Raw genomic sequence first — 26,955 nt, 5'->3', positions numbered from 1 at the left:
GTTTTTACTCCTTTTTTTTCTTCTTTTCCTGTTTTCTTCTAAATTGAGTATTTTTGTGACTCTTTTATTTCCATGATTGGCCTAGTAGCTCTACTTTAGTTTTATTATTACTTTTAGTGGTTGTTGTAAGGTTTACAATATGCATCTTTAGCTTACTACAGTCTACCTTCAAATGATAATTTGCCACTATACGTACAGTGTAAAACTTTGTAACCACTATTCCCATTTCTCCATATTCTCCCTATTATCCATTTTACTATTACATAAGTTTTAAACCCCATAATACATTGTTATTAATTTGCCTTACACAATCATCTTATAAATAAAAAAATTGTACTTATCCACACATTTCACAATTACAGAGTTCTTAACATTTATCTACAAATCAAAATTTCAGTCTAGTATCCTTTCCCATTATTTTTGAAGAAGTATCTTCAATATTTCTGAAAGTTCATGTTTGCTAGTGATAAACTATGTTAGCTCTTTCTTTCTTTTCTTTCTTTCTTTCTCTCTCTCTTTCTCTCTCTTCTCTTTCTTTCTGACAAGGTCTTGATCTGGAAGTTCATGTTTTCTCGTGATAAACTATCTTAGCTTTATTCTTTCCTGCTCTCCCCTCTCTCCCTCCCTCCCTCCCTCCCTTTCTTTTTTCCTTTTTTTTTTTTTTTTTTGAGACAAGTTCTTGCTCTGTCACTCAGGCTGGAGTGCAGTGGCACAATCATGGCTCACTGAAGCCTTGACCTAGGCTCAAGCAATCCTCCCACCTCAGCCTCTCAAGTAGCTGGAATTACAGGCATGCGCCACCACACCCAGCTATTTTTCAATTTTTTTTTTTTTTTTTTATAGAGATGGGGGTCTCACTATGTTGCCTAGGCTGGTCTTGAACTCCTGGTGTCAAGCGATCCTCCTCCCTTGGGCTCTTATCGTGCTGGGATTACAGGTGTGAGCCACTGCACCCAGTTGCTTTTTTCTTTTTTTTTCTTTCTTTCTTTGTTTTTTTTTTTTTTTTTTTGAGACAGAATCTCACACTGTTACCCAGGCTGGAATGCAACGGGGTGATCTTGGCTCACTACAACCTCTGTCTCCCAGGTTCAAGCGGTTCTCTTGCCTCAGCCTCCCAAGTAGCTAGGACTACAGGTGTGCGCCATCCTGCTCGGCTAATGTTTTCTATTTTTAGTAGAAACAGGGTTTCACCATGTTGGAGAGGCTGGTCTTGAACCCCTGACTTCAGGCGATCTGCCTGCCTCAGCCTCCCAAAGTGTTGGGATTACAGGTGTGAGCCACTGTGCCCAGCCGCTTTTTTTTTTTTGTCTGAAACATTTTTCTCTTCCATTTCTGAAAGACATTTTTGCTGAGTAAAGAACTCTAGGTTGATTTTTAAAAATCTTTCAGCAATCTGAAGACTTTTTTTTCTTGGTTGAATAGTTTCTAATAACAAGTCTAATGTAATTCCTATCTTTGTTCTTTCCTGTGTATTATCTTTTTTTTCTGGCTGATATTAAGACTTTCGCCTGGTTTCAGCAATTTTACTATAATGTGCCTTGTTGTGGTTACAATTTTTTATTCTGCTTGGTGTTCTTTGAATGCCTTGAATTTGTGGGTTTATAGTTTTTATTAAATTTGGGACTATTTCAGCCATTATTTCTTCAAATCTCCCACGCTCCTTTTAATATAGGCAAATTCATTTTCAGTACCAAGATGACACCCTCCTGAGGACTAAGGACAAAATGTACAGATAGGTCTTTCCATTCGGCTGGTGAAAACAGGCACAATTTCCATTCATATGGGAGCTCTGGGAATTGTTTTTCCTGCTCTTTTTTGGTGGTTTGTTTTCCCAATTAGTTTCCAATTAGTCTCTTCTTAAATATGTGCAAATCAATGCTCATCCAAAGAAGCAAAAGGACCCCTCTGTAGATATTTGGAGTTGTATATACATATGTAGCTTTCCCCTTTCTGTTTCTCTGTCCTCCAAACTTTAGCTACGTTGGCCTCCCTGAAGCCTGATATTTGTCTCCTCAAGTCAGCAGTATTGCTGGGCTTTGGGCTCTGCCACTGCCTGTCCCATGGTCTGGAAACTGTTGCAAGGCAGTAGGCTGGGGCAATTAGATGGCTCAACTTGTTTACTTCTCTTACCTTAATCACTGTCCTACACTGTCTATTGTCCAATGTCTAAAAACCATTGTTTCATATATTTTGTCAGAAAACCATTATTATTTTTTTTTCCAGATGTTTAAGAGGGAAGGATAAATCCAGTCCCCATGGCTCAATTGTTGTCAGAGCAAATGTTCATACCTGGAAAGCATTTTAAAATACAGAGCCAAATTAATCTCTCAGAAATTCGGATCTAGTAGGTCTGGTGTGGAATTCTGGACTCTTTTACTTATTAAAAAGTACTGAGATGATTCTGATACACAGAGAGTGTTGTAAACTATATCTTGATACCTCAAGCAGAGCCTTGTTCAGACTTTTTTTTTTTTTTTACTGAGGGGGAAGGCAAGATCATTTCATATGAAAAACATTTCCTGGTTCTGAGTACGATGGGGGTACTTATAGCCAACCAATAATCCAGCTGAAAACAATTAGGAGAGCCAGCTAAAACATAAAACATCTGTTTGAAGGCTGCTGAGGCAACCAGAACTTATGAGGACACAATCTCAGAGAAGGGGAAACTATACGTAGAGGTGAGCTGACATTCAGCAGTACCTTCATTCCTTGGGGAAATTCTGGGCATAAGGCCAGAGTCTGAGTTTTGGTTCTGAGTATAGAAAGAGGCCCTAACAGGCAAAGACACCACCAGGGATGATTCTGTCAGTTCAGCAGGGTTGGAGAGACAAACTTAAGAACAAGAGGGGCCAGATTCCCAGTGAGAAGGGAGGGGTAAATAATTGAGCCCAATACTGTCAGTCTCCCTCAAGTCATTTTCCAAATTCTGAAGATGCATGAGACAGAAGGTTAAGAAGCTTAGCAGAAAGCCTCTGAAAAGCAGAGTGAAGAGATTTTGACCGTCTCATGGTTCTGCAGAAACAAGAATTAGAGTTCAGTATCCACTGGGATGAAGGGTCCCAGGGAACACACACGACTCTCAGTTGGAACCCCTGGAGGCTTATGCTACTGGAGCAGCAGCAAAAAAGAGGTGAATTAAATCTTGCCAAAACCCAACCCCAAGTTAACTCAGTCTCTGGTTGATTAAGGTGGTTAGCTCTCACTCTAAATGCTTTGCAAAGGACAGTAGGAATCCCTCTCTGGATGATGATAATACTATCCAGAGCCTCTGCAATTTTTCATACTTGAAAGTGTGACATCCTATTAAAAATTCTCAGGCAAGCTAAGAGCCAGGAAAAAAAATGACCGAAACCAATGGAAAGAATATACAATAGAAATAGATCCACAGAAGATTCAGCTATTGTAATGATTGGAAAGAGCTTTAAAATATCTAGGGTTAAAAAAAAATCTAGGATTGATATGTTCAAGAAAATAGAGGCAACAGCAGAGAAAATACATATATAAATAAATAATTTCTCCAAATGAGTTTGATTTTAAGAATCGTATGAAAATTCTAGAACTTAAAAATATAATAAACAAAATAAAGAATTCACAAATGGGTTTAAAAGTACACAATTAAATAGAAAATATACCGACTCATGCATAGAGAAAAAAATGGGGGAAAAAAGATGATAGGAAATACAGATGGTAAACAATGAAAAATTCTGACATATGTATAATTTAAACCCTAAAAGGAAAGGAGAGAGAAGAGACAGTGATCAAGAATTTCCTAAAAGATATAAACCCACAAATGCAAGGGACTCCGCATACACCCATTGCACTCATGAACCCAAGTAGGATAAATACAAAGAAAACCACATCTACACACATCATAGTAAAGCTGTTGACAACCAAAGACAAGAAAAAATCCTAAAAGGAGTCAAAGGAAAAAAGACATTACTTTCAAAGGAATAAAAGGGAGTGATAGAAACCAGAAGACAATGGAAGAACATCTTCAAAGTGCTGGGAAAAAAAAAAACAAAAAAACAAAAAAAACTTGCCAAATCAGAATGCTATACCCAGCAAAAATATGAAGGATAATGCAAAGTTTTAGGCAATAAAACCCCACAAAAAACAAAAAGCAAAAACTCAAACAACCTTGGAGAGAACTTGTCATCAGCAGACCTGCTGTAAAACAGGGGAATTATTCAAATAGAAGGAAAACCTTCAGACAGAAGCACAGAAATGCATATTGGAATGAAGAGCAATGTAAGGATAAATATGGAGGTTAATCTAAATGAGTACTTATTGTACAGAACAATAAGTATAAATTCTTGTGTGGCTTAAAATACACACACAATTAAAATCCTTGACGACAATAAACACAAAAGGGAGATGGGTAGGTGGAGATACAGTATTTTAATGTCTTAGCATTCCCGGGGAAGTGGTAAAAGTAATTATTTTGTATAAGATCATAAGTCAAAAAGCAATGTTGTAATCTCTAAAACTAGTAATGTATAATTTAAAAATTAATAGAGGGGGTTAATGATATAGTTAAAATATTTTAATTAATTCAAAAGAAGGCAAAAAGCAGAGAACAAGGAATGTGAAATAGGTGATCCAAAATAAATGGTAAGATGGTAGGCATACATCCACATATACCAGTAATTATATTAAATGTAAATGGACTAAAAATGTTTCCTGTTGAAACCAGGACAGAGCAAACTTCCAATTTCAGGCTGGCATGGACTCTGTATAAGACACAAGTACCAAGTACAAGTGAAAAGGCAGGGATTCCTAGAGCAAAATATGCAAGGGGGAAATAACCTTTAGTTGCCAGCTCCACAGGGCTGAATCGTGAGTAAAGTTTGAGCTAAGAAAAACTATCCTTTCAGAGTGCAGATTGCTTTTTAACTTGCAAATGATGAGGACTTTAATCTGTCTTTGTTGCAAGATTTTTATTTTGAGAAGACCTCCTGAATGTGCCATTTAGTTATGCAAATGTAAAGCAGAGACTCTTTATGGAAGCTGTGTGAAAAGCTCAACTGTGCTTTGTTGTTATAAATTGTTTTAAATTCTTGCTACTGTTTAATCCCCAGTTTGGTCTTTTCACAGGATGGCTGTGGCTAGTTTTCTTCCAAATTATCCAAAAGTAAACACAACTCATCTCTGTATTATTTTTCTTCTGAAGGCCACACACTCTAGTCTCACATGAAGAACTCATTGTCTTTGTATTAATATGACTTTATCTGCCCTCTTTGGGAAATAAAAATCTGCCTATTCTACTAAAAGAAAAAAAATATATATTTATATATATATATTTTTTTTCCTGGAGGTGATTTCATTACAAACAGGGACCATTTTACCTGAGAATGTGTCTATCTGATTCATCTAGGATGAAAGAGATCCTTTCTATTGGATTATCATGTATTCCAAATTTCTCTACTGCTTTGGAGATGGGGCTTGGAAGTAGGCGATGAATGGCAACTCAGTCAACCTCACTACATTACACTTCTGTTTCTGTCAGTGTCAGGATATTGATTAGGCTGGACCATGATCTGAAAAGTTACGTTATTCTTACTGAATGGTCCAGAGTCTACCGTATGGAAGGTAGGGCTATGGATTAGAGTGGAGACGGGATAGATAGAAAAGTTTGGGTTCCCTCTTGCTGTGTCTCTCAGGCTGGAGTGTAGTGGCGATCATAGTTCACTGCAGCCTGGAACTCCCGGGCTCAAGCAGGCCTCCCGAGTAGCTGGGCTACAGCAGCGCCCCGCCACAAACGGCTTTCTTAACGGCTTAAAAAATTGTTCATTCACGAGCAACATTTTTTAATTTTAAACCGCCTACTACAGTACTAGTACAACATTATTCTAGGTGCTGGAGATGCAGAGTCATTATAGGAGAGCATTTACCAGTGAATGTATTCGGAATATATATATATATATCACAATGTAAGTGCAAAATGACTAGAGCAAATGATACTACTACAGAAGTTCAGAAAAGGAAGTCAGCATGGAAGTTAAGGCAGTGGGTGAGAGGGAGGCCCTTAAAAGCTAAAGTTGAGATAAAATGAGGTATTGCGGGCGACAGTCTAGGCGGGGTGTGTCGTACGGGGTTGGGGACAGGGCAGATAAAGGTCAGGCAGCAGGATACACGTCCATGTCAACGATTAAACATTTAGTGTCTTTTTCATGTCTACTGTCTTTCTAGTGAATGCAGGAAAAAAAAAAAAAAATGCATGACTTGGCCAGGTGCAGTGTCTCAGGCCTGTAATCCCAGCACTTTGGGAGGCCGAGGAGGGCGATCACTTGAAGTCAGGAGTTCGAGACCAGCGGCCTGGCCAACATAGTGACACCCCGTCTCTACTAAAAATACAAAAATAAGCCAGGCGTGGTGGCGGGCGCCTGCAGTCCCAGCTACTCAGGAGGATGAGGCAGGAGAATCGCTTGAACCCAGGAGACGGAGGTTGCAGTGAGCCAAGATCGCACCACTGCACTCCAGCCTGGGCAACAGAGCGACACTGTCCCAAAAAAAAAAAAAAAGTATGACTCAGTCTCTGCATCAAAGAGTTTAAACTAGATGAAAGGCAAGACAAAGAAACGTCCATACAGCCAGTAGTGGACAGGCAGGCCATGAAGAACCGCCTGCTCGTGGTTCCGCCCTAAGTATGGACAAGAGTTCCGCACAGGGCAAGAAGGGAAGACCGGCTTTGGAATAAGACAAATCTCAGTCCCAGGCTCAGGTGCGCGCCACACACTAGCTGTGTGACCTTGTCCAAGTCACACGACCCAGGTCTGTGGAGTCTCCCATAAAATGGCTCTAGTGAGGTCCAAGAACCCTCTCAGCTGCTGGGGGAGGGAAGAAATGAAGTCACTGCTGAAAGGGATTAAGACGGGTGCTTCTGGTTCCACCCTCTCCCCAACTCTTCCCACCGACACAGGAGAGCCGTCGGGGGCTGAGGCGAGCAGCCAGGGGTGAGGACCGGAAGCCGCCTCCTCTCCGCCCCCCAGGCCCCGCCCTCGGGCTCCGGAAAGTCGCTGTGCAGGCAAATGAGTGGGGAGGGAGGGCTCACTAACTGTAAACAGACGCCGCCGAGAGTTCCCATCCTGCGTGGCTGCCGGATTTCCGTGCCACACTGAAGCCACCCCACCCAGACTCCTGCCCTCAGTTTCCCCAGCGGTGGCATGGGGTGCACCAGCTCCTCCTCTCCCGGGTCGCCGTCTGACTTAAACGCGTGAGAAGGGAGAGGAGGAAGCCCCGCTCACCAGCCTCCAGCCCCACCAAGTCTTCCTCCTCCCCTGGCTTTGGCCTTTTGTACCGGCCCCACGTGACCCCGCCGGCCGGCTCTTCCCTGCTGCCCCGCCCCGCCCTCCGGCCTTTCCCGGCTCTCGGCCCAGCTCTTCCCGCTCTCGGCCGCCCCCCACCCGCGCTGCCGGGCCTCCGCCTCCCCTCGCCGCCCGCCCAGGCTCTTCCAGCTCCCTCCCCCAGGCCGCCGTTCCCTCGCGACGCTCCCCTCCCCCCGCGGCTGTTCCGCCGCCTTGCCTCCCCTCCCCCCGGCTGGAGCTCACTGTCTCCAAGATGGCGGCCGTGTCAGTTTGGGGCATCTCCGCGGTCCGGCCCGGGGCCCCGGGATCTCGGCTGTCCTTCCTCCCGGTAAGTAGCCGAGGGGCCGTTCCCGGCCGGCCCCGGCCGCCCAGCCCGAGGCCGAGCCGCTCCAGGGCCCACTCCGCTGCCTCGCGGGGTCGGCGGGCCGCTGCAGGCCCCGCCGCGGCCTGCGCCGCCTCCCGCTGCTCTGCGCCAGGCCTCGGGCTGGGGCGCCGTGGCCGCCCCCTCGCGCCCGCCCGCTCTGTCGCTCGCTTGCTCGGCGCCCGGCTGCCCCGGCCCGCGGCCCGGGCGCCGCCGCCCGGCCCCGCGCTCGCGGGCCCCGCGCCCCCGACCCCGCCGGCCGGGCCCGCCCTGGGGGAGCCGGCGGGTGGGCGGGCGGCGAGCGGCCCAGGCCGCGGAGCCTCGGGCTGGCGGAGCCGGCGAGCCTGCTCTCCCTCGGGGCGCGCCCACCCGCCCGCCGCGCGCGTGCTGGCTGTGCCGGACCGGGCCGCTTCTCCCCGCGCTCGCGGGCGCTCGGGCTCGGGTTCCGGCTCCGGCTTTGGCTCCGGCCGGGGGCGCGGGGATCCGGGCAGGGCTGAGGCGGCGAGCGGGGCTGACAGGCCGGCGGGTGTTGTGGTGCGAGGCGCAGCACGTGTGGTGTTGTGTCTGCCGGGCTGTCAGCCCAGCCGCCGAGGGGAGGCCGGGCGCCTGTCAACCTCGCGGCTTGGCCCGGTGCGCGACTGTCAGGCTCCCAGCAACCCGCGCCGCCCTCGAGCCGGCCCCCAGAGCTTAGGGTGCGGAGCTGGGCCGGGGCTATGCACCGCTCTGAACTCCTTCACGTGATTTCATTGTTAACTTGTGCTCGGGGTCTCTTTCCATCGCGTGGAAACGGTGCAGCGCCCCGTCGGCGAGCTGCCGGGCTGTGCAGATCCAAGTTTTTAAAGTTTCTCGCTCTTTGAAAAGAGAGCGCGAAGACGTGTTTAGGGGTGGGGAATGGGGACGGGAAGGACTGTCGGAAGCGAGTTGCGCTCGCTCTAGCCGCTGGTGTACTTTCCGGGAGTTAAGATCCGAGGCTGCAGGCGCTTGACTTTCCGAAGACCTGGAGACTGATGACAATCCCGACTGGAAAGACAATGAGTGACTGTCACTCATTCTTTTACCTGCGAAGCTTAGTCAATTAGGACGTTCGTTCCCAGCTTGTTAAACTCAGGATGTAGCTTCTCATTTAGTTTAGACTTAATGTCTGTATAATGAGCTTACTTGGAGTAATAATACTCTGATTTCTATCCTCTTGAGACCCTCACCAAATTGAAGCATGACTCTCCCAGGGGGCTTCTTTTTAGGCAGCTGATTTAAAAACAAATCTTGGCTCAGGTTTGAATGTTTGCTTCACTCTTTTCTTTCCTATCAGAGTTAATAGTAATATCTCTTTCCTAGTGTGTATTAGTTTTCCGTTTGATTTTAATGTCACTACCAAGAATAGTTGCTGTGGGAGCCATTTGTCTAGCATTGTTTATATTGTAATGCAAATGATCTCCAGAATGAGAGCAGAAGTTCTAAAAAAACACTTCAGTTAAACTTATTTTTGGAGGCAAAAGAGTTAGATTCAGAATTCAGTATTTTAGTGATTAAACAAAATTGCATCTACCAGATTCTTTTATAGGGATACTGACTTTGATTCAGAGAGACGGTACATTTCTGTTTATGTTTCATTAATGTTCGTTTCAGGACAGCAATCTTGAATTTATATCTTTATTATTTGGGCTTCTCTTTAGTCCTACAAGTAGCCAGTGTATTTCTTTTTCTGTACCGTCCGTTTGATATGTAGTATGTGCGTTGACCCCAGTGATTCTGGGCCTTCCTCATTTCTAGTTTTCCTGTCTGAATTACTTACACGCAGTTTGACAGTTGTGACTCTCTTCAGCATATGGATAGAAACATCTTAGTTTGGGTTAGGAGAAGCTATCAGCATGTAATTCTTAAAATTTGAATGAAAGTGGATTATTGTTAAATTCAGTAAGCACTTTTACACTAGGCTATTTTCAATAGTATTTTTGTTTCCATTAGGAGAGATTAAGGTAATACTGTACTTAAATTATAAACTGGGTGTGCATATTGTATTCATTCTTTTCATGTAAGAAAGAACTAAAATTTTCTCAGTCGTTTTCTGCCTTGTTGACTGTTTTTGTCTACTCTGAATGTCTAGAATTTTGAAAGATGAAAGGTTCACTTTTACTTTCATTGCAGGATTCTTTCTACTAATCCAGATACTTGTTGAAGTGCTGACTAGTTTCTTGGGGAAAGATGTCAAGGAAGAGTTGAAATTCCTAGACTGGTGAGCAGAGATTGCGGAGTACAGAATAGCCATCACCCACTCTGGTTAGTGGTAGCTTAAGGTCATTCTTAGAACATCTCATCGTGTTTCCTCATTGTATCCTAATTACTCATCTTTTTTTTTTCTTTTCTTTTTTTTTTCTTTTTTATCCCAATGGTTTACATACATGATTGTTTTGGAATATTAATAGATAAGTTTGGAAATTCTTAAGGGTGCCTAGTAAACACTTGCTGTTTGATTGCTTTATGATGAGGATGCTTATTTTCATTCGACATAGGTCTTGGTAGAAAACTGAACTTATTTTCATTGCTTTTCAGGCATAAGATGCACATTTTTCTGCTCTGAAGCCGGGAATGACATATTCTTGAGTTCTTACAACTTTATGACGAGACCCATGTGTGGTGCTATTGAGAAATTCATTGGGAAGTTGGAAGACATTTCAAACAACAGGTTGTTTTGGTTTCTATAGTACAATTGGGGTGGCATTCTGTTTTGTGAAAGGAGGAAGGACTTAGGCCAGAAAACTTGTATGCTATGGTTAACTGGTTCCCAGCCTCCGAGAATCTTGTTTTCCATGGTGTAAAACTTACTCAGCATCAGGATAAGGGATAACGACTCTATGGATATACAGAATCCTTCACCATGGTAAAACTCGCAAACCCGCTTTATACTGAGTGGATTTTGGAGGCCATCAAAAAAGTGAAAAAGCAGAAACAGCGTCCTTCAGAAGAAAGGATATGCAATGCTGTGTCTTCATCCCATGGCTTGGATCGTAAAACTGTTTTAGAACAATTGGAGTTGAGTGTTAAAGATGGAACAATTTTAAAAGTCTCAAATAAAGGACTCAATTCCTATAAAGATCCTGATAATCCTGGGCGAATAGCACTTCCTAAGCCTCGGAACCATGGAAAATTGGATAATAAACAAAATGTGGATTGGAATAAACTGATAAAGCGGGCAGTTGAGGGCTTGGCAGAGTCCGGTGGCTCAACTTTGAAAAGCATTGAACGTTTTTTGAAAGGTCAGAAGGATGTGTCTGCATTATTCGGAGGCAGTGCTGCCTCTGGCTTTCACCAGCAGTTACGATTGGCTATCAAACGTGCCATTGGCCACGGCAGACTCCTTAAAGATGGACCTCTTTATCGGCTCAACACTAAAGCAACCAACGTGGATGGGAAAGAGAGTTGTGAGTCTCTTTCCTGTTTACCTCCAGTGTCCCTTCTTCCACATGAAAAGGATAAGGTAAGAATGGCATATGCTTCGGGGTTTATAGAGCTGATGATACAGGATGCTACAAATTCACATTTCTGGGAAGTTATATTCAAGTTTTTTGTTTGGGGACTTTTGTGGAGTGATCACCTCTGGTTTTTTATTGGTGAGTTGTAGCTATGAGAACTTCATAGATTTGTTCTGGTACTTTGAAATATTTGAAGCCTAAGATTAAAAATGTAGAATGTTAATCTGACTAAAAGAACTTATTTACATTACAATGAAAAAGTGACATATGAGTTTAAAACTTTTTTTAAATTTTTTTTTATTATTTTGCTTGAGGAGTACTCCAGCGTGAGACTTTAAAACTTTAACTAAAGGTTCTTAGAACACCTTACTACTGGAAGTTGATGAGCAGCCAAATCATGGAGACTTGAATTTGAAACAAGCAGATGACTCTGAGAACATTTTTCTGTTTTCCATTTTGTTGCAGATTACTCGTTAGACAGAAATGAGACAGATTCTCATGACCCATAGGTGCAACTAAGCAAACTTAACAATTCTTGTTTCTGCTGTTTGTATTATAGCTTTCTATCATGTATTATGGCTTTGCATATGATGAAGTCCTAAATGCTATTTATGACAGCTGTAGTTGCATGGGACAGGAATACAGTATCCTAAACTAGAAAAGTTCTGGAGGGTCTGGAACAGTAGTTCATGCCTGTAATCCTAGCGCTTTGGGAGGCTGGGACAGGAGGATGTCTTGAGCCTAGGAGTTTGAGCCCAGCCTGAGCAATATAGCGAGACCCCATGTCCACCAAAAATAGAAAAATTAGCCAGGTATGGGCGTGCCTGTAGTCCTAGCTACTTGGGAGGCTGTGTTGGGGAGGATTGCTTGAGTACAGGTGTCTGAGGCTCCAGTGAGCTATGCTGTCACCACTGCACTCCAGCCTGGACAACTGAGACCCTGTTCTAAAAACAAAAAGAAAGGTAAAGTTCTGGAGAGTTGGGAGTTTTGATGCCCAGATGTGTACTTTATTCTGTTGTGTTTTAGGATGTTATTGTATATAGTTGAAATTATGATTTCTTAAACAGTAAATTTTGGTGCTTAAATAGATACTTGGAGATTAGGAGAATTTTGTTAGTACCTGTTTTTTACATTGACCTAGTATCTTAGCTGTAAATTTACTTAAGGTGCTCTGAATTACAGTTCCTTGGAGAGCAGTGATGCTTTAAGTTGCTGCACACCTTGGTAGACATAAGTAAAATGATCTTCATTTTGCTTAAGATGATGGAGGATACTCCTAGGGTGGAAAGATGGTAAAGTTAACATTGAATGTATTTTGAAAATTGGAGATTTGATCTCAATTTGTTGTATTATTAGCAGCCCACTGAATACCTGTAGATTTTTCTTTAACAATTGAAAATTAACGGTATTTTTCTTTGATGAAATTTTTAGAGATCTATTTCAGGGTTCAATTTTCCCTGTGAACATTGAAATAAAACATAATCTTACTATTATTACCCTTGAAATGATTCTCATACAGTCATGAATTGATAGAGAATCTCATTCATAAAATGGCTCTATGTAACTTGAGCATTTATTAAAAGTATGTATTAAAAATTCAGGGTAGACAAGTAATTAAAATGCTTTATTCTGTATTTAAGTGCTGTAAGAACTCTTACCTGTAGAAACTTTATCACATGTGGCTGAATTTAAATACAGTTATCGGATTTCTACAATTATTAAATGATCTAACAGGTTAACTGCCTGGAAACAGGAAATAATTTATAGTTAGATCAGTTCAGTGCCATACCTGTGAATTGGATTTATAAGTTCCTGTTAGGCCACCTGTTTGCTTTTATTTATTTATTTTTGAGACAGAATCTCGTTCTGTTGCCCAGGCTGGAGTGCAGTGGTGCAGTCTCACTGCAACCTCCGCCTCCCAGGTTCAAGCGATTCTCTTACCTCAGCCTCCCAAGTAGCTGGGATTACAGACATGCACCACCACGCCCAGCTAATTTTTGTATTTTTAGTAGAGACGGGGTTTCACCTTGTTGGCCAGGCTGGTCTCGAACTCCTGACCTCGAGTGATCCACCTGCCTCTGCCTCCCAAAGTGTTGGGATTACAGGCTTGAGCCACCGTGCCTGGCCTGTTGTTTGCTTTTATTGTAATTACACTTGCTTGAATTATCAATAGATATTTTAATTTTAAAAAATATTAGCTATATAAAAATGTCATTTGAGCATATTTTTAAAAGGTAGTAAATATAGTACAGTGCAAGACAAATCCAAGTCCTAGAACCCTGAGATTTTACTTTTGGAAGGGACCCTGAGAACCGTCTAATCCAACAAGTCCTTATTTTGCAGCTGAGCTAAGGACCTTTGTTGAGACCATTTCATAGCACCTTTGCATTAAGAAAAGTTTAATTCAGTAGAGATGTGCTGTTTTGCTTTGACTGGAGTGCAGTGGTGTGATCTCAGCTCCCTGCAACCTTCACCTCCCGGGTTCAAGCGATTCTTCTGCCTCAGCCTCCTGAGTAGCTGGGATTATAGGTTTGCGCCACCACGTGTGGCTACTTTTTTTTTTTTTTTTTTTTGTATTTTTAGTAGAGACAGGGTTTCACCATGTTGGCTAGGCTGGTCTCAACTCCTGACCTCAAGCGACCTGCCCACCTCGGTCTCTCAAAGTGCCGAGATTATAGGAATGATCCACCGCACCTGGCCACATTTGATTTTGGAGAAATAAAGCAAGAAAAACAAAAGTGATTTAATAATTGAAAAAATGAAAAAGAAATGCCCATTTGCTTACATAGCTTTCATATATAGTGTTTTTTTGTTTTTTTTTTTTGAGATGGAATTTCGCTCTTGTTGCCCAGGCTGGAGTGCAGTGGCACGATCTTGGCTTACTGCAGCCTCCGCTGCCCAGGTTCAAGCAATTCTTCCTTCTCAGCCTCCCATGTAGCTGGGATTACAGGCATGCACCACCATGCCCTGCTAATTTTGTATTTTTAGTGGAGACGGGGTTTCTCCCTGTTGGTCAGGCTCATCTCGAACTCCCAACCTCAGGTGATCCGCCCACCTTGGCCTCCCAAAGTGCTGGCATTACAGGCATGAGCCACCCTGCCAATAGTGTTGTTAACTGAAGTAACTAAATTTAGACATGTTGGAAAATAGAGTTTGTTTCTTCAGGTAGACTTGTATATGTACTAATCTCATTGGAAAACTAATTTCATGATAGTATCTATTCAATTAGAGTTGGTGAGCGCTGTTCTATATTTTTAAATGGAGTCTTACTTTCAGTAGTGAATTTCCTGTGTGACTTTCCCCAAAGATATGAAAAGTTTACATTAAAAATCGTAATACAGTGAACTCTAGGATGAGAGATTATTCCTTTGAACAGATTATGTCTGCTCCTTTTATTGTATTTTAACTATTTTCTTTCCCCTCCTTCGAACTACGCAGTCAGTTCCTATGCAGAATTGATAGTTTGCTGTTACGAACCTAGATGTTCTCAAAAAAAGAAAAGAATTATCCAGAGTTTATTTGACAGTGATGGAGAAAGGAAGGTGTATAGGTCAGGAGTAGTTTCACTTTTAGGAATTAATTGGTTCAGCATATAGTCATTGAGCACCTACTGTGGGCCAGGCACTCTGCTTGGAACAGAAACAGTTCTGTCTTCTCTGGGATGCTAATGCAGGTATTTTGACCTGGCCAACTGTAAGGTGAAGATGAAATTCAAAGACTGCGTGGAGTAACCCAAGCAAGTTCCTCTTTACTTTTTCTGGTATCAATTCTAACTTTTTTTTTTTTTTTTTTTTTTGTGATATTAACCTTTGGAAGGAACTGTATGTTAGATTTTCAGCAGCTGAGTGGTTTTGATCCTTTTGGGAGATCAGCTGTGTTGGAATACGTTTAAGAGGAGTTTTTGTGAAGACATTTGTACTTTAGTGTGTTCTTTTCACATTGATAAGTACTGAGGAGAATCCATGGGATACTGTGATTAAAAGATTTTAGGCCAGGCCTGGTGGCTCAGGCCTGTAATCCCAGCACTTTGGGATGCTGAGGGGGGCGGATCACGTGAGGTCAGGAGTTCAGGACCAGCCTGGCCAATATGGTGAAACCCCATCTCTACAGAAATACAAAAATCAGCCCGGCATGATGGCGGGTGCCTGTAATCCCAGCTACTCGGTAGGCTGAGGCAGGATAATCGCTTGAACCCAGGAGGCGGAGGTTGTAGCGAGCCTAGATTGTGCCACTGCACTCCAGCCTGGGCAACAGAGCAAGACTCCATCTCACAAAAAAAAAAAAAAAAGTTTTTACCCATGTTATAAGGGAAATTTTTGAGCTAACTTTAGAGTGTGGTAGTTAATGGTGAGTTTATTTATTTAAGTGTTTATTTACTATGTGCCAGGCGTTATTTTAATGCTGTACATATATTAACTCATTTAATCCTCTAACATAACTAGCTACTGTTAGGTTAGTTAGTTATTAATAACGTAACAGTACCAGCAGTGAAATAGCTACTGTTATTTTACAGGTGAAGAAACTGAGGCATAAAAGAGATTTCAGTAACTTGCTGAAGTCACACAAATATTAGGTGGCAGAGCTGGGATTTGAATTTGGGCAGTCTGGCTCCAGAGTCTTTGTAATAGCCATACTGACCACCTCTTAGGAGCAGTAATGTATGATGGCTATCACTGCACTCAAGTACAGAATCGTGAATGTCCTTGGTGTTAACTTCATAGCACATTTCCTAATTGTTAAAGGACAAATTCCCGCCCCCGCCTTCATTGTGTCCATTTTTCTTTTTTTGCAGAACAGATTTGAAAATTCACTTTGGACCAGTGATAAGAATGTGTTAGGAACCAAAGATTAGGAGTAATCTAGTTTTGTATATCTGAGGTCCATTAAAAAAAAGTTTCACCTACATGCCATTTTTTTCCCTTAAAGATAATTTCTGTGCTAACTCATTTTCATTTCAGTTGTCACTAACATTTTCTGATAGGCAAGGTAGGGATCAGTTGTATGGCTATACCAGAGTGCTTTAATTTGGGACAGAAATACTGTTTTCCTTGAATCATGGGATTATAGGTGAGGAGAAGAGTGTGTAACTGGCTTAAATAGCATCTTACTCTTTGTAAATTTCTTTTTGAAATATAGATATTACTGTAAGGTAATTTGTTCCATTTACTTTTTTATTATTTATTTACTTTATTACTATTTATCCATTTACTTTTTTATTATTTATTTAGCAAACATTTGAATGCCTGCCATGAACAGTGGATTTAAGATTTAGGTCCTGTGAGGGGATTAAAGCAGACAGAATAGAGATACAAAATAAATTTTTTGAAAGCCTTTTTTAGTTTATGAACTGTAATTTTTTTACATTATTATTTTTTCATAACAATTAAGTATCATGACTCAGAAATAATAATATGTTTAGTGGGCAAGGCAATTATTTGAGATTGTGATGGTCCATTTAAAAAATTATCTTTATATAGTGAGTCTTGGAAAGATTCAATTTCCTTTCAAGAATAATTTTCACCTTGATTTCAAACTTCTGAGTTCATTTTTACACACTGACATAATTTACTTGAATATGTATAGTTTGTGTTCTGTATTACTAGCCCAGAAAAATATTCTCTTTCATGGTAATCAGCCAGATCATTAAAAGTATTGTTATTTGGTGGCATAGTATTTTGGAACAGAATTATAATTTGCTAAAGCGTTCAGTTGGACGGGGAAGAGTAGGTATTGTCAACTAATGTTATTGTTCAGGTTACTCCCAGCTGGGTAACCTGGAGCAGAAAGATCCAATGATAAATCTCTTGCCTTCTACTCTAAGTTACATCTCAATTTGGTCAACTCTTAGTAGAGTCCAAATTATTTTGTTTTATTGGAATTTATATTTTAAATTATAGAGGAAGTAGAGCTTTGACAGGAATTTAGAATTTAAATTTTTGATGTAGAGATACTGATTAAAATGGGGATTTTTTTTTTTTTTTTGAGAGATGGAGTCTTGCTTTGTTGCCCAGGCTGGAGTGCAGTGGTGCAACCTCCACCTCCTGGGTTCAAGCGATTCTCCTGCCTCAGCCTCCCGAGTAAGCTGGGATTATAGGCGCATGCCACAATGCCCGGCTAATTTTTATATTTTTAGTAGAGATGGGGTTTCACCAGGTTGGCCAGGCTGGTCTCGAACTCCTGACCTCATGATCCGCCTGCCTCGGCCTCCCAGAGTGCTGGGATTATAGGCATGAGCCACTGTGCCCGGCCAGGGATATGTTTTTAAGTTACTGAAAGTTAAGAGTGATGAAGTTTTGATGTAGCTATTTGGAAATGACCTTTATAGTAGAATAGTTGCACATTTTATATGTTAGAATCGTGGTATTTTATAAGAAAATTGTTAACCAATATAAGCTTGGAAATTTCAATTTCAGATACTCTGTTGCGTTGATACTGTATAAAAAGGCAATAAACAGTTGTCCATGCTGTTAAATTCAGGGCTATGTGGACTGCTTGACAGAATGATTGTTCACTTTGAAAAAACAAAAAAAACAAAAAATCTTCTGAAGGCAAAAGATAAAATATTGAGGATACAGTGACGTGGAAAATGTAGATATTATATTATCAAGTGTGAAATGGATTGATCTCAGTAATTGTTATATTTAATAATTTAAACATTTTTTATGACATGCATTTCTTTTCTTTTTTTTTTTGAGATGGAGTCTTGCTCTGTTGCTTAGGCTGGAGTGCGGTGGCCCAGTTCAGCTCACTGCAACCTCCGCCTTCCAGGTTGAAGCAATTCTACTGCCTCTCCCCTCCTGCTGTCTGCGATTACAGGCGTGTGCCACCATACCTACCTAATTTTTGTATTTTTAATAGAAATGGGGTTTCACCATGTTGGCCAGTTGTGTTCTCGAACTCCTGACCTCAGGTGATCCGCCCACCTCCGCCTCCCAAAGTGCTAGGATAACAGGCGTCAGCCACCATGCCCGGCCCATGCCGTACATTTCTGACATCATTGTTTATACCATTTGTTTGTGACTCCAAATGTACCAGGAGCAGTGGGCTAGAAATAAAAATTTGTTACTAACAAGTCATTGAGATGGATTAATTGTAAATCTGGTTAGGAATTAATTTTGTCTTAGCAGATTTATTCTTCAAAAATTCAGAAATTTAAAAATAACTCAGATATGTTTGTAAAATAGTATCTGTTTAAGTACAATCAGCTGTACAGTTTTTTTTTTTGAGACGGAATCTCACTCTTGCCCAGACTGGAGTGCAGTGGCGCAACCTTGGCTCACTGCAACCTCTGCCTCCCAGGTTCAAGTGATTCTCCTGCCTCAGTCTCCCAAATAGCTGGGATTACAGGCATGCGCCACCATGCCTGGCTAATTTTTGTATTTTTAGTAAAGATGGGGCTTCACTGTGTTGGCCAGGCGAATCTCAAACTCCTGATTGGCCTCCCAAAGTGCTGGGATTATAGGTGTGAGCCACTGTACCTGGCCAACTGTGCAGATTTTTTTGATCTTCTAGTTCACCTATGAGCACAATGATTTTTGGTAATTTTCAGTGCATGACATACCTCGAAATAAAGCTACTGAGCTACTAAAGCTTGGGTTAGCCATTACTAATCCAAAGTTCTATACCAAACCAATTTTTCTTTTCTTTCTTTCTTTCTTTCTTTTTTTTTTTTTTTTGAGACAGAGTCTTGCTCTTGTCACTTAGGCTGGAGTGCAATGGTGCGATCCTCGGCTCACTGCAGCCTCCGCCTCCTGGGTTCAGGCGATTCTCCTGCCTCAGCCTCCCGAGTAGCTGGGTTTACAGGCACCCGCCACCACGCCCGGCTAATTTTTTGTATTTTTAGTAGAGACAGGGTTTTGCCACGTTGTCCAGGCTGGTCTCGAACTCCTGACCTCAGGTGATCCACCCGCCTTGGCCTCCCAAAGTGCTGGGATTACAGGTGTGAGCCACCATGCCCAGCCACCAATTTTTCTTATGCTTACAACCTAGACATTTTTCTAGCAAATAAGTACTTTACTCTTTCTTGGTCTACCTTCCAATTGGTGAAATAAAGGGAAGGAATTAATGAAGATATCAGGTACCACAAATGGCTTCAGGAATAGAAATCCAGAGGATCTAATGGTCTTAACCTCGTTTTTTCTTTGCTCTGTATCAGTAGGCTAAGGGAACGTAAAGAGTTGCTTATAGAAACCTATTAATAGCTAACATTTGTTAAGGGCTGATGATGTGTTGGGGACTTTTTTTTTTAAGTGTTTTAACATGTACTTTCTTATTGAAGTCTCAAAAGAATTCTATATGATTAAATTTTATAGGCATAATATATTTATATAATAGGTATTTAATAGTATTTAATCATACAAATTTTCAGCAGGGCGCGGTGGCTCACGCCTATAATCCCAGCACTTTGGGAAGCCGAGGCAGGCGGATCTCGAGGTCAGGAGATCGAGACCATCCTGGCTAACATGGTGAAAGCCCGTCTCCACTAAAAAATACAAAAAAAAAAAAAAAAAAAAAATTAGCCAGGCATTGTGGTGGGCGCCTGTAGTCCCAGCTACTTGGGAGGCTGAGGCAGGAGAATGGCGTGAACCCGGGAGGTGGAGCTTGCAGTGAGCCGAGATTGCGCTACTGCACTCCAGCCTGGGTGACAGAGTGAGACTCCGTCTCAAAAAAACACAAAAATTAATAATAATAATACAAGTTTTCATTATGTCTTATAGAAAACCAAATGGAAAATGAATATAAGGAAATGCAAAATACATTAAATTTCTTTTTACCCTTGCTGCCTGTTTTTTCTTTAGTTCATCCTGGACTTGTGGGCCAATACTTTTTTGTTATGTTTAATACTAGGAGAGCAAATACATAACAGGAACTGTGATGAATCTGGAAAGAAAATTTATATCATTCAGTCTTCCTGAAGCTGTAAGAATCTCCTTAACATCTATTAGATTTATTTTCTCTTTGCATTTAAAGTTTTGGAGAAAATATCTTTGTCATACTGACTTGGTTCTTAGCTATGTAAGAGGACTAAATCTAGGTGCGGAGTTTGCTGGTTTAAATAGAATTAAAAATTTATTTTTTTCTGGTGACCTGGAGAGTGTTTCTTAAAATTATAATAATGAATACTTTTCATGCTCTGATTTATGTATAGGAATTATTAAGAGCTTCACTCTCATAAAGTTATTTACCACTTGGCTACTCAGGGGTGGAGTCATTTCACAAAGGATCTGCAGCGAATGAATTAGACCAGGAGTAACTTCACCCTTCTGCTTGTCCCAGCTGGAGCAGGATTAGGACTCATTCAGCTGCAGCTGGTTCCCAGGAAAATGAAAGCAGTTCCTTCTGGTTTTTTCCTTTCATATGAAAGTCATAGTTCCCAACAGATGGCTTTCATCAGCCCTGTACATGTATCTGTAAATTCAAGGCCAAGGAATTATTTTCAGCTTCATTAGGGAACAGGTGAAGAAACCATTTGTAGTGTGGCACTATTTTATTAGGAGGTGAAATTAAGCATAGAGATTATAGTAGTATGCCATTCTGGGTCAAAATAGTTTTTAACTGTCAGCAATTAAAAAAAAAAAAAGACTGCTAAGGAAAAGTAAGTCTGGCTGTAGTGTTGATTGAGTTATCTTTTATGGTTGAATTGTATTATGCTTACGAAACATAGATTATTAGAAAAAAAGACTTGTATCTTCTGCATTGTGTAGAATGTGCAGCCAGTAGCAATCTTGGATCACAGTGATTCTAATCTGATTTCACAAATAATAGGGAAATTTGAGAGCCAGAGAGGTTGAAGTGTCTTGTCCAGTGCCACACAGCCAGTTAATACCATCTGGAAGAATTGGTCAGGCCCTTCTCAGTTCTGTGCTTTTTTCATTATGCTGTAGTACTGCTTTATAGTATTAGAGAGCAGTGAGCCTAAAATAATTTAGTTAGAATTCTCTTCCTTAATGGAAACCATAGAATAAACCTTGTCTAGAGAATATTGGTGGTATCATAAACCACAAATATATAAATCTGCTATTTCAGTGTGTGAAAATAGCTATACACTCTTGTTAGAGTTTTGAAACAACTTTTTGGGAAAGACTGCTTTCTTATGGCCCAAGTTAGAGGAATCAAGGTTTTCTTATGTTGTTGGCTAAATATTAGAAGAGGAACATGTTGAGCTACCTTAATGCTGGAAGAAAAAGTACTCCTTGAGTTTTGGGGAAAAAAGTCCATTTAAAGGTAAGTCTAATTTTCAGTAGGTCTGCAACACAAATGACCTCTGAGTGACTTGGATCATTGGTTAGAATTTAAAATTCTTGAGACTGAGCTAGAGATAGCAAGGTACAAACCTTTCTATTAATTAATGAAGTAATTTTTACCAAAGACATTAAATATGGGTGGACCAAAAGTGTATAGTCTAGCACTTCTATAAACATAGTGTCTGGGAGGAGCTTGAGAGATTTGTAATGTTACCTGTAAACAGACCGTGTGGGGAAGACCGCAGACAGCACATCATTTTTTGTCTTTATTGGTCTTTATGACTAACACTTCATCTCTGCATCACTTCTGCTTTGCTGTAAAACTTAGCAAGTACATTAGGATAGTGGCAAATAAAGATTAAGATTGAGGACAGTTGTTTGTAAAATAACTGGGCGATTTTAAGATTATAGGTGTAACTTGTTAAGAAGAAGATAACTGGTGTGGAAATAAAATCTGGCAGCCAAAAAAAAAAAAAAAGCTTTCAATGTGTTAAAGAAGATAGTTGCTTCTTTTGCTGTTTACCTTTTATGTAGAATAGGTGATTCCGCAGATCTAGAGGTGTTGTCAGACTTGTACTATGGGCTGCGTTTTCCTCCAGGGAATTGTGAACTGTAGTTGACCTGAAGAGCTGCTAAGTGTTGGTTTTTAATTCTTTGAGCTTTGTAAAGTCTAGGTTCCTTTTTTCTTAGTCATTGGGTACAGTGAAGCATTTAACTCCTGAGTTTTCTAGAACCTTTAACAGAACTCTCAGAAACATTATTACTATTTTTGTGTGTGGAGTGTGATTCTGTACTTTAATGGTTTCCCAATTTTTCTATTCAGGGCATCTTTAAATATCTAACTTACTATTTAAACCCTCTTTCACCATTTTCCTGCCTTACTTTTTTCCATGCCACTCAGTTTTTCTTTAATTCTGTAACATAAATCCAAAGCCTTATTCTTTGGAAAGCAGTGGTACTTGGCACTAAATTCACTTTAGCATTACCTGAAGCTTAAAAAATAAATACCAAACTAATTAAATTTGACTAGTAGTGAGGCCCAGGTTTCAGGTTTTTTTATTTTTTATTTTTTTAAGAATGTTTATCTGATGTGCAGCTGGGGTTGAGAACCATTGCTCTAATGCTTAGAACCAACATCTCTGTAGTGGGGACTGGCTAAGAGAGTCAGGAGACAGAAGAAGCAGGTACTTTTTAACCTCATAATTGACATTCACACAAATGATGAAATAGCATGCTTCACACACACCCTCATGAACACACTTTGGACCCAGGACAGTGTACTTCTGGAAATGTACATTCCGTTTTATTGTCCTCCCTGGCTATAACTGCTCTAATCTTCCACCTTTCTTTCTCCTTACCCTCACTGCTTTATCTCATGAAGATCTTGTGTGGTATATAGTTGCGAGAAAGTTACCTGCATGATTCCGACAGGTGCCCTGCCATCACTCTAATGCTGTTCTCATTGCTTGGCCTTATGGCACATCCTCACTCACTCACTACTCCTGCATCATGTTGGCGAACTCCAGCCATTTACCACCTTCTTTTTTTTTTGAGTTGGAGTCTTGCTCTGTCACCCAGGCTGGAGTGCAGTGGTGCGATCTCTGCTCACTGCAACCTCCATCTCCTGGGTTCAAGCGATTCTTCTGCCTCAGCCTCCCAAGCAGCTGGGATTACAGGTGCCTGCTACCACTCCTGGCTAATTTTTGTGTTTTTTTAGTGGAGACGGGGTTTCATCATGTTGGCTAGGCTGGTCTTGAACTCCTGACCTCAGGTGATCCGCCCACCTTGGCCTCCCAAAGTGCTGGGATTACAGGCATGAGCCATCGTGCCCAACCTCTCTGCTTTAACTTTGGGGAAAATCTCATGACCATGTGGTGGGATGCCACTTACAAATTTGTGGCCTCCAATCTGAGCTCTGCCCTCTGCTTGAAGATGTATGTCTGTGTATAGTCTGTTCTGTCTGCAGAAATTCAGTATTTCTTCCCACCTTTTTTTCTCATTTTCAGTAGATACTCCCATATGCCACATCATAGAGATAATGGAATCTGTCCAATTGAGCTCATTGAGTTTATACCCCTCTCATGCCATCCTAAATACATCTGTGCTTATTTCTGCCCGCTTTGCTACCTTGTCATAGGACAGTGAAAGAAGTGTGAAAGGCTCATCTCTCCATTCTTTTTCAGGACCCCATTCTCTGCTACCTCAGGGGCCGTGTGCCATCAAAAATAGTCCCATTTTTTGACTCTATCATCTTTCTCACTCACTTTTTCGTCCTTAGCAGGCAGAAGACTCTCCCATTAGAGTAAAAACAACCAAAAAACCACTGCAGATCCTTCTTTCTATGTATACCCTGTCTGTTTCCATTCATTTTTAAACTTCTTGAAAAAAGTCTATATTCATTCCACGTCTGCTGCAATCTGGCTTTTGGCCCTAGAGCAGCACTATTTGAAACTGCTCTTGTGGACAGTTTTCAGTCTTATTTTACCTGAGTTCTCAGCTGCATTTAGCATTTGTTGACCATTCTTCCCTTTCCTCTGGGATAATTCTTAGATGTCTCCCCCTTCCTCCCATCTTTCTGGTAATTCCTTTTCAGTTTATTGGCATTTTATCTTTTGCCTGTATCTAGATGTTGGATTCCCTAAGGTTCTGTTCTTCACTCATTTCTTACTGTTTTCTAGAGAGTTATCTAGAGATAACTTTCCTGAGTTATCTCTAGACCTCTGTGTTCTTTACTGATGACTCTAATTTCATATCTTAATTTGAGAGCTCTCTTCTGATCTCTGGACTTGTATATTCCATTGTGTAGTATTTTATGTCAGTCTCTTCAGATTCACAATGGCTCAGATGGAATTTATCAACTTCCTTTAACCGGCTGTCATTTCTTACAGTGGTAAGAGCCATTGCCATTGATTCTGATGCTTAAAATGGAAACTTTGGTGTCATCTTCCATACCTCACTTGTCTGTCTTTTGGATTCAGTTCTATTCCATCCCATGTCTTCTCTCTTACACTTTTTAACATCTCTTATTTAACCTCTTCTGTATTCGAGGTCCTCTGTTAGAGCAGGTCCTCATCATTTCTCTCCTGATTACCTTAGTAGTTTCTTCATTGATTTTCCTTCCTCCAGTATCATCTTCATCTAGTCCACATTATTGCCAAAATGATCTTACTAAGAAATGATTAAGAACACAAGCGCAAAGACCAGACCATCTGGGCTTTCTATCCCACACTGGGACTACTTGCTTTATGACCTTGGGTAATTTGCTTAACCATTCTTTGCCACATTTTCTTCTATAAAATGGGGATAATACAGTGCTTATCTCATAGTGAAGTTGTGAGAATTTAATGAGTTAATATACATCTGGGCTGACAGAACTTTGTGCAATGATGGAAATGTTCTATATCTGTACTGCCCTCTGTGGTAGCCAGAGCCATGTGTAGCTATTGAGCTCTTGCAATATGGCCAGTTGAGTGAGGAGCTGAATTTTAAATTTTATTTAGTTATAATTTAATTGAAATAGCCACATGTGGCTAGTAGCTGCTATAATGGACAGTACAGAATATGTAAAGTCCTTAGAAATAGTGTTTAGCACATAAGTGCTCCATAAATGTTAACTATTATTACCATCTTTCTAAAATTAAACTTCTCTGCTTAAAATCCTTCAGTACCAAATTCTGCGATATAGTATATATGAGTTGTAACCCATTCCCCTGCGTTGCTCCAAACTTGTCAATTGCCACTTCTTCATAATGCCCTCTGTGTTCCACTGTACCAGTTCTCAAAGTGTGGATGTAGAGGACAGCACCAGCAATAGTATCCCCAAAAACTTGTTTAAAATGCAGATTCTTGAGCCATATTCCAGGCCTATTCAATCAGAAACTGAATTTGGGGCTTTGCAACCCGTATGTTAGTAAGTCCTCCAGGCAATTCTGATGCACGCTTAAGTTCGAGAGCCATTGTACTGCATCAGTCTCCCTGCAGTTCTTCAGATCTATCTTGTTTTCCCTTGCCCCTATATTTTTCTCCTGTCTGGAATGATTGTTATCCATTTTTTCTTCCTCATAAATTAGCTCTTCAACCTTGCAGACTTAGTTTAGTCAAGTTTCTTTCTGTTTCTTCCTCCTTATCACCCACCCTGCTCCCAGGCTGACTTCAAGATCTGTCTTAATCTCCATGCTGCATATGTCCGTACACACTTGCATCATAGACCATTTTACATAGTACTTTTTTAGCCTGTCTCCTATTAGTGAATTTAGGTTCTTGTTTTTCGTCTTTGTATTTCCATCTATCTGGCAGTATCTGATTGTTTTGTTTATTTTTAATTTTTTTAATTAAAAAATTTTTAACTGTTTTGTTTGGGTTGTTTCATATGTATTAAGCATCTTCCAGGGGCCGGCACAGTGATTAGGAGTGACAGAGTAGGTAAAGCAGACATCGTCTCTGTAATAAATACACATGGTGATAAGTGCTCTGATGAAGTAAAATAGAGCACTGTGGAAACACAGAGGAGGGGGTGGAAAAAGTCAGGGAAGTCTGTTCAGAGGAAGTCACATGTGAAGTTAGTGAAGTGGGGAAGCAAATGGGTGCGGTGGGAAAGAGAGTAGTTCCTGAAAAGGGAACAGCATGTACAAAGGCCTAGAAGCAAAACATTGTATGCACATAGTAACTGTTTAATTGGATATGAATTTTAAAAATCACATGTCTAACTTAGCTCTCGGTTTTGAAGACATCACCCTTCCCAGCAAACATTGCATTTTATATGCTTCTGTATTTTTAAAGCAGTTTTCATACTTGATATCACACTTTGAGTAGATGGTTATGGTGTGATAGGGTAACTTCCAAGCCAGCAGGATACATCTTTTTACTTACTGCCTTTTAAAGCAGAAAAAAGGATTTGTTTTGTCTGAAAATTATTCTACAGGGCCAGGAACACATCAGTGGTGACAGAGGTAAACGCATTACTCTTATTGAGTAAGAATAGCCAAGGTTTGGCCAGGCACAGTGGCTCACGCCTGTAATCCCAGCACTTTGGGAGGCCGAGACAGGCAGATCATGAGGTCAGGAGTTCGAGACCACCCTGGCCAACATGGTGAACGTCTCTACTAAAAATACAAAAATTAGCCGAGTGTGGTGGTAGGTGCCTGTAATCCCAGCTACTTGGAGGCTGAGGCAAAAGAATCACTTGAACCTGGGAGGCAGAGGTTGCAGTGAGCTGAGATGACCACCACTGCACTCCAGCCTGGGCAACAGAGCAAGACTCCATCTCAAAAAAAAAAAAAAAAAAGCCAAGGTTTTAAATAAGCATTAGACCATTGAGAAAGCATATCATTAGGAAGGCTGAAGGCAGCCAGTGTGCCAACCACAACTGTTGTCACTTTTTTAGCCTCACTGTGTATTGGCTCTTTTTGCTCTTGTTGATGCCATCCCACTTCCTGTTCTCATTAGCCCTCCATTGTAAGAGTAACGTGGCATTGGTTGATGTGCTGTGTAAGCTCCAACTATTAATTTGCTACTGAATATTTCCTTTTGTCTTTTTGAGACTTTATATAATTTTTAGTAAAATAAAAACTCACCTT

General features: G+C 41.1%; 1 protein-coding gene and 1 non-coding gene across 6 annotated transcripts in view; both read left to right on the top strand.

Moving 5' to 3' along the window:
- The first annotated feature begins 7,049 nt into the window (after nucleotides 1–7,049).
- KAT6A (lysine acetyltransferase 6A) overlaps nucleotides 7,050–26,955 on the top strand; it is a 123,107-nt gene continuing 103,201 nt past the window's right edge. For 2 of the 5 annotated variants that reach the window (XM_016959405.4, XM_016959404.4), the window contains exons 1-2: nucleotides 7,132–7,632; nucleotides 10,216–11,140. In XM_016959405.4, the coding sequence (XP_016814894.1) occupies nucleotides 10,541–11,140 (600 nt within the window). In that variant the 5' untranslated portion in view covers nucleotides 7,132–7,632; nucleotides 10,216–10,540. Of the gene's footprint in view, nucleotides 7,633–9,810; nucleotides 9,943–10,215; nucleotides 11,141–26,955 lie in introns of all 5 variants that reach the window. The other 3 variants (XM_054656673.2, XM_054656674.2, XM_063816298.1) reach the window with 3 other exon arrangements.
- LOC112204301 (small nucleolar RNA SNORD112) lies at nucleotides 15,949–16,020 on the top strand. Its single transcript, XR_002937871.1, has one exon. It is a non-coding gene; the product is annotated as a small nucleolar RNA SNORD112 (small nucleolar RNA).

Source organism: Pan troglodytes, chromosome 7, assembly GCF_028858775.2.
Source record: "Pan troglodytes isolate AG18354 chromosome 7, NHGRI_mPanTro3-v2.0_pri, whole genome shotgun sequence".
Lineage (NCBI taxonomy): Eukaryota > Metazoa > Chordata > Mammalia > Primates > Hominidae > Pan > Pan troglodytes.
Note: the sequence above shows the minus strand (reverse complement) of the source record. Positions and strands in the feature narration are given on the sequence as shown.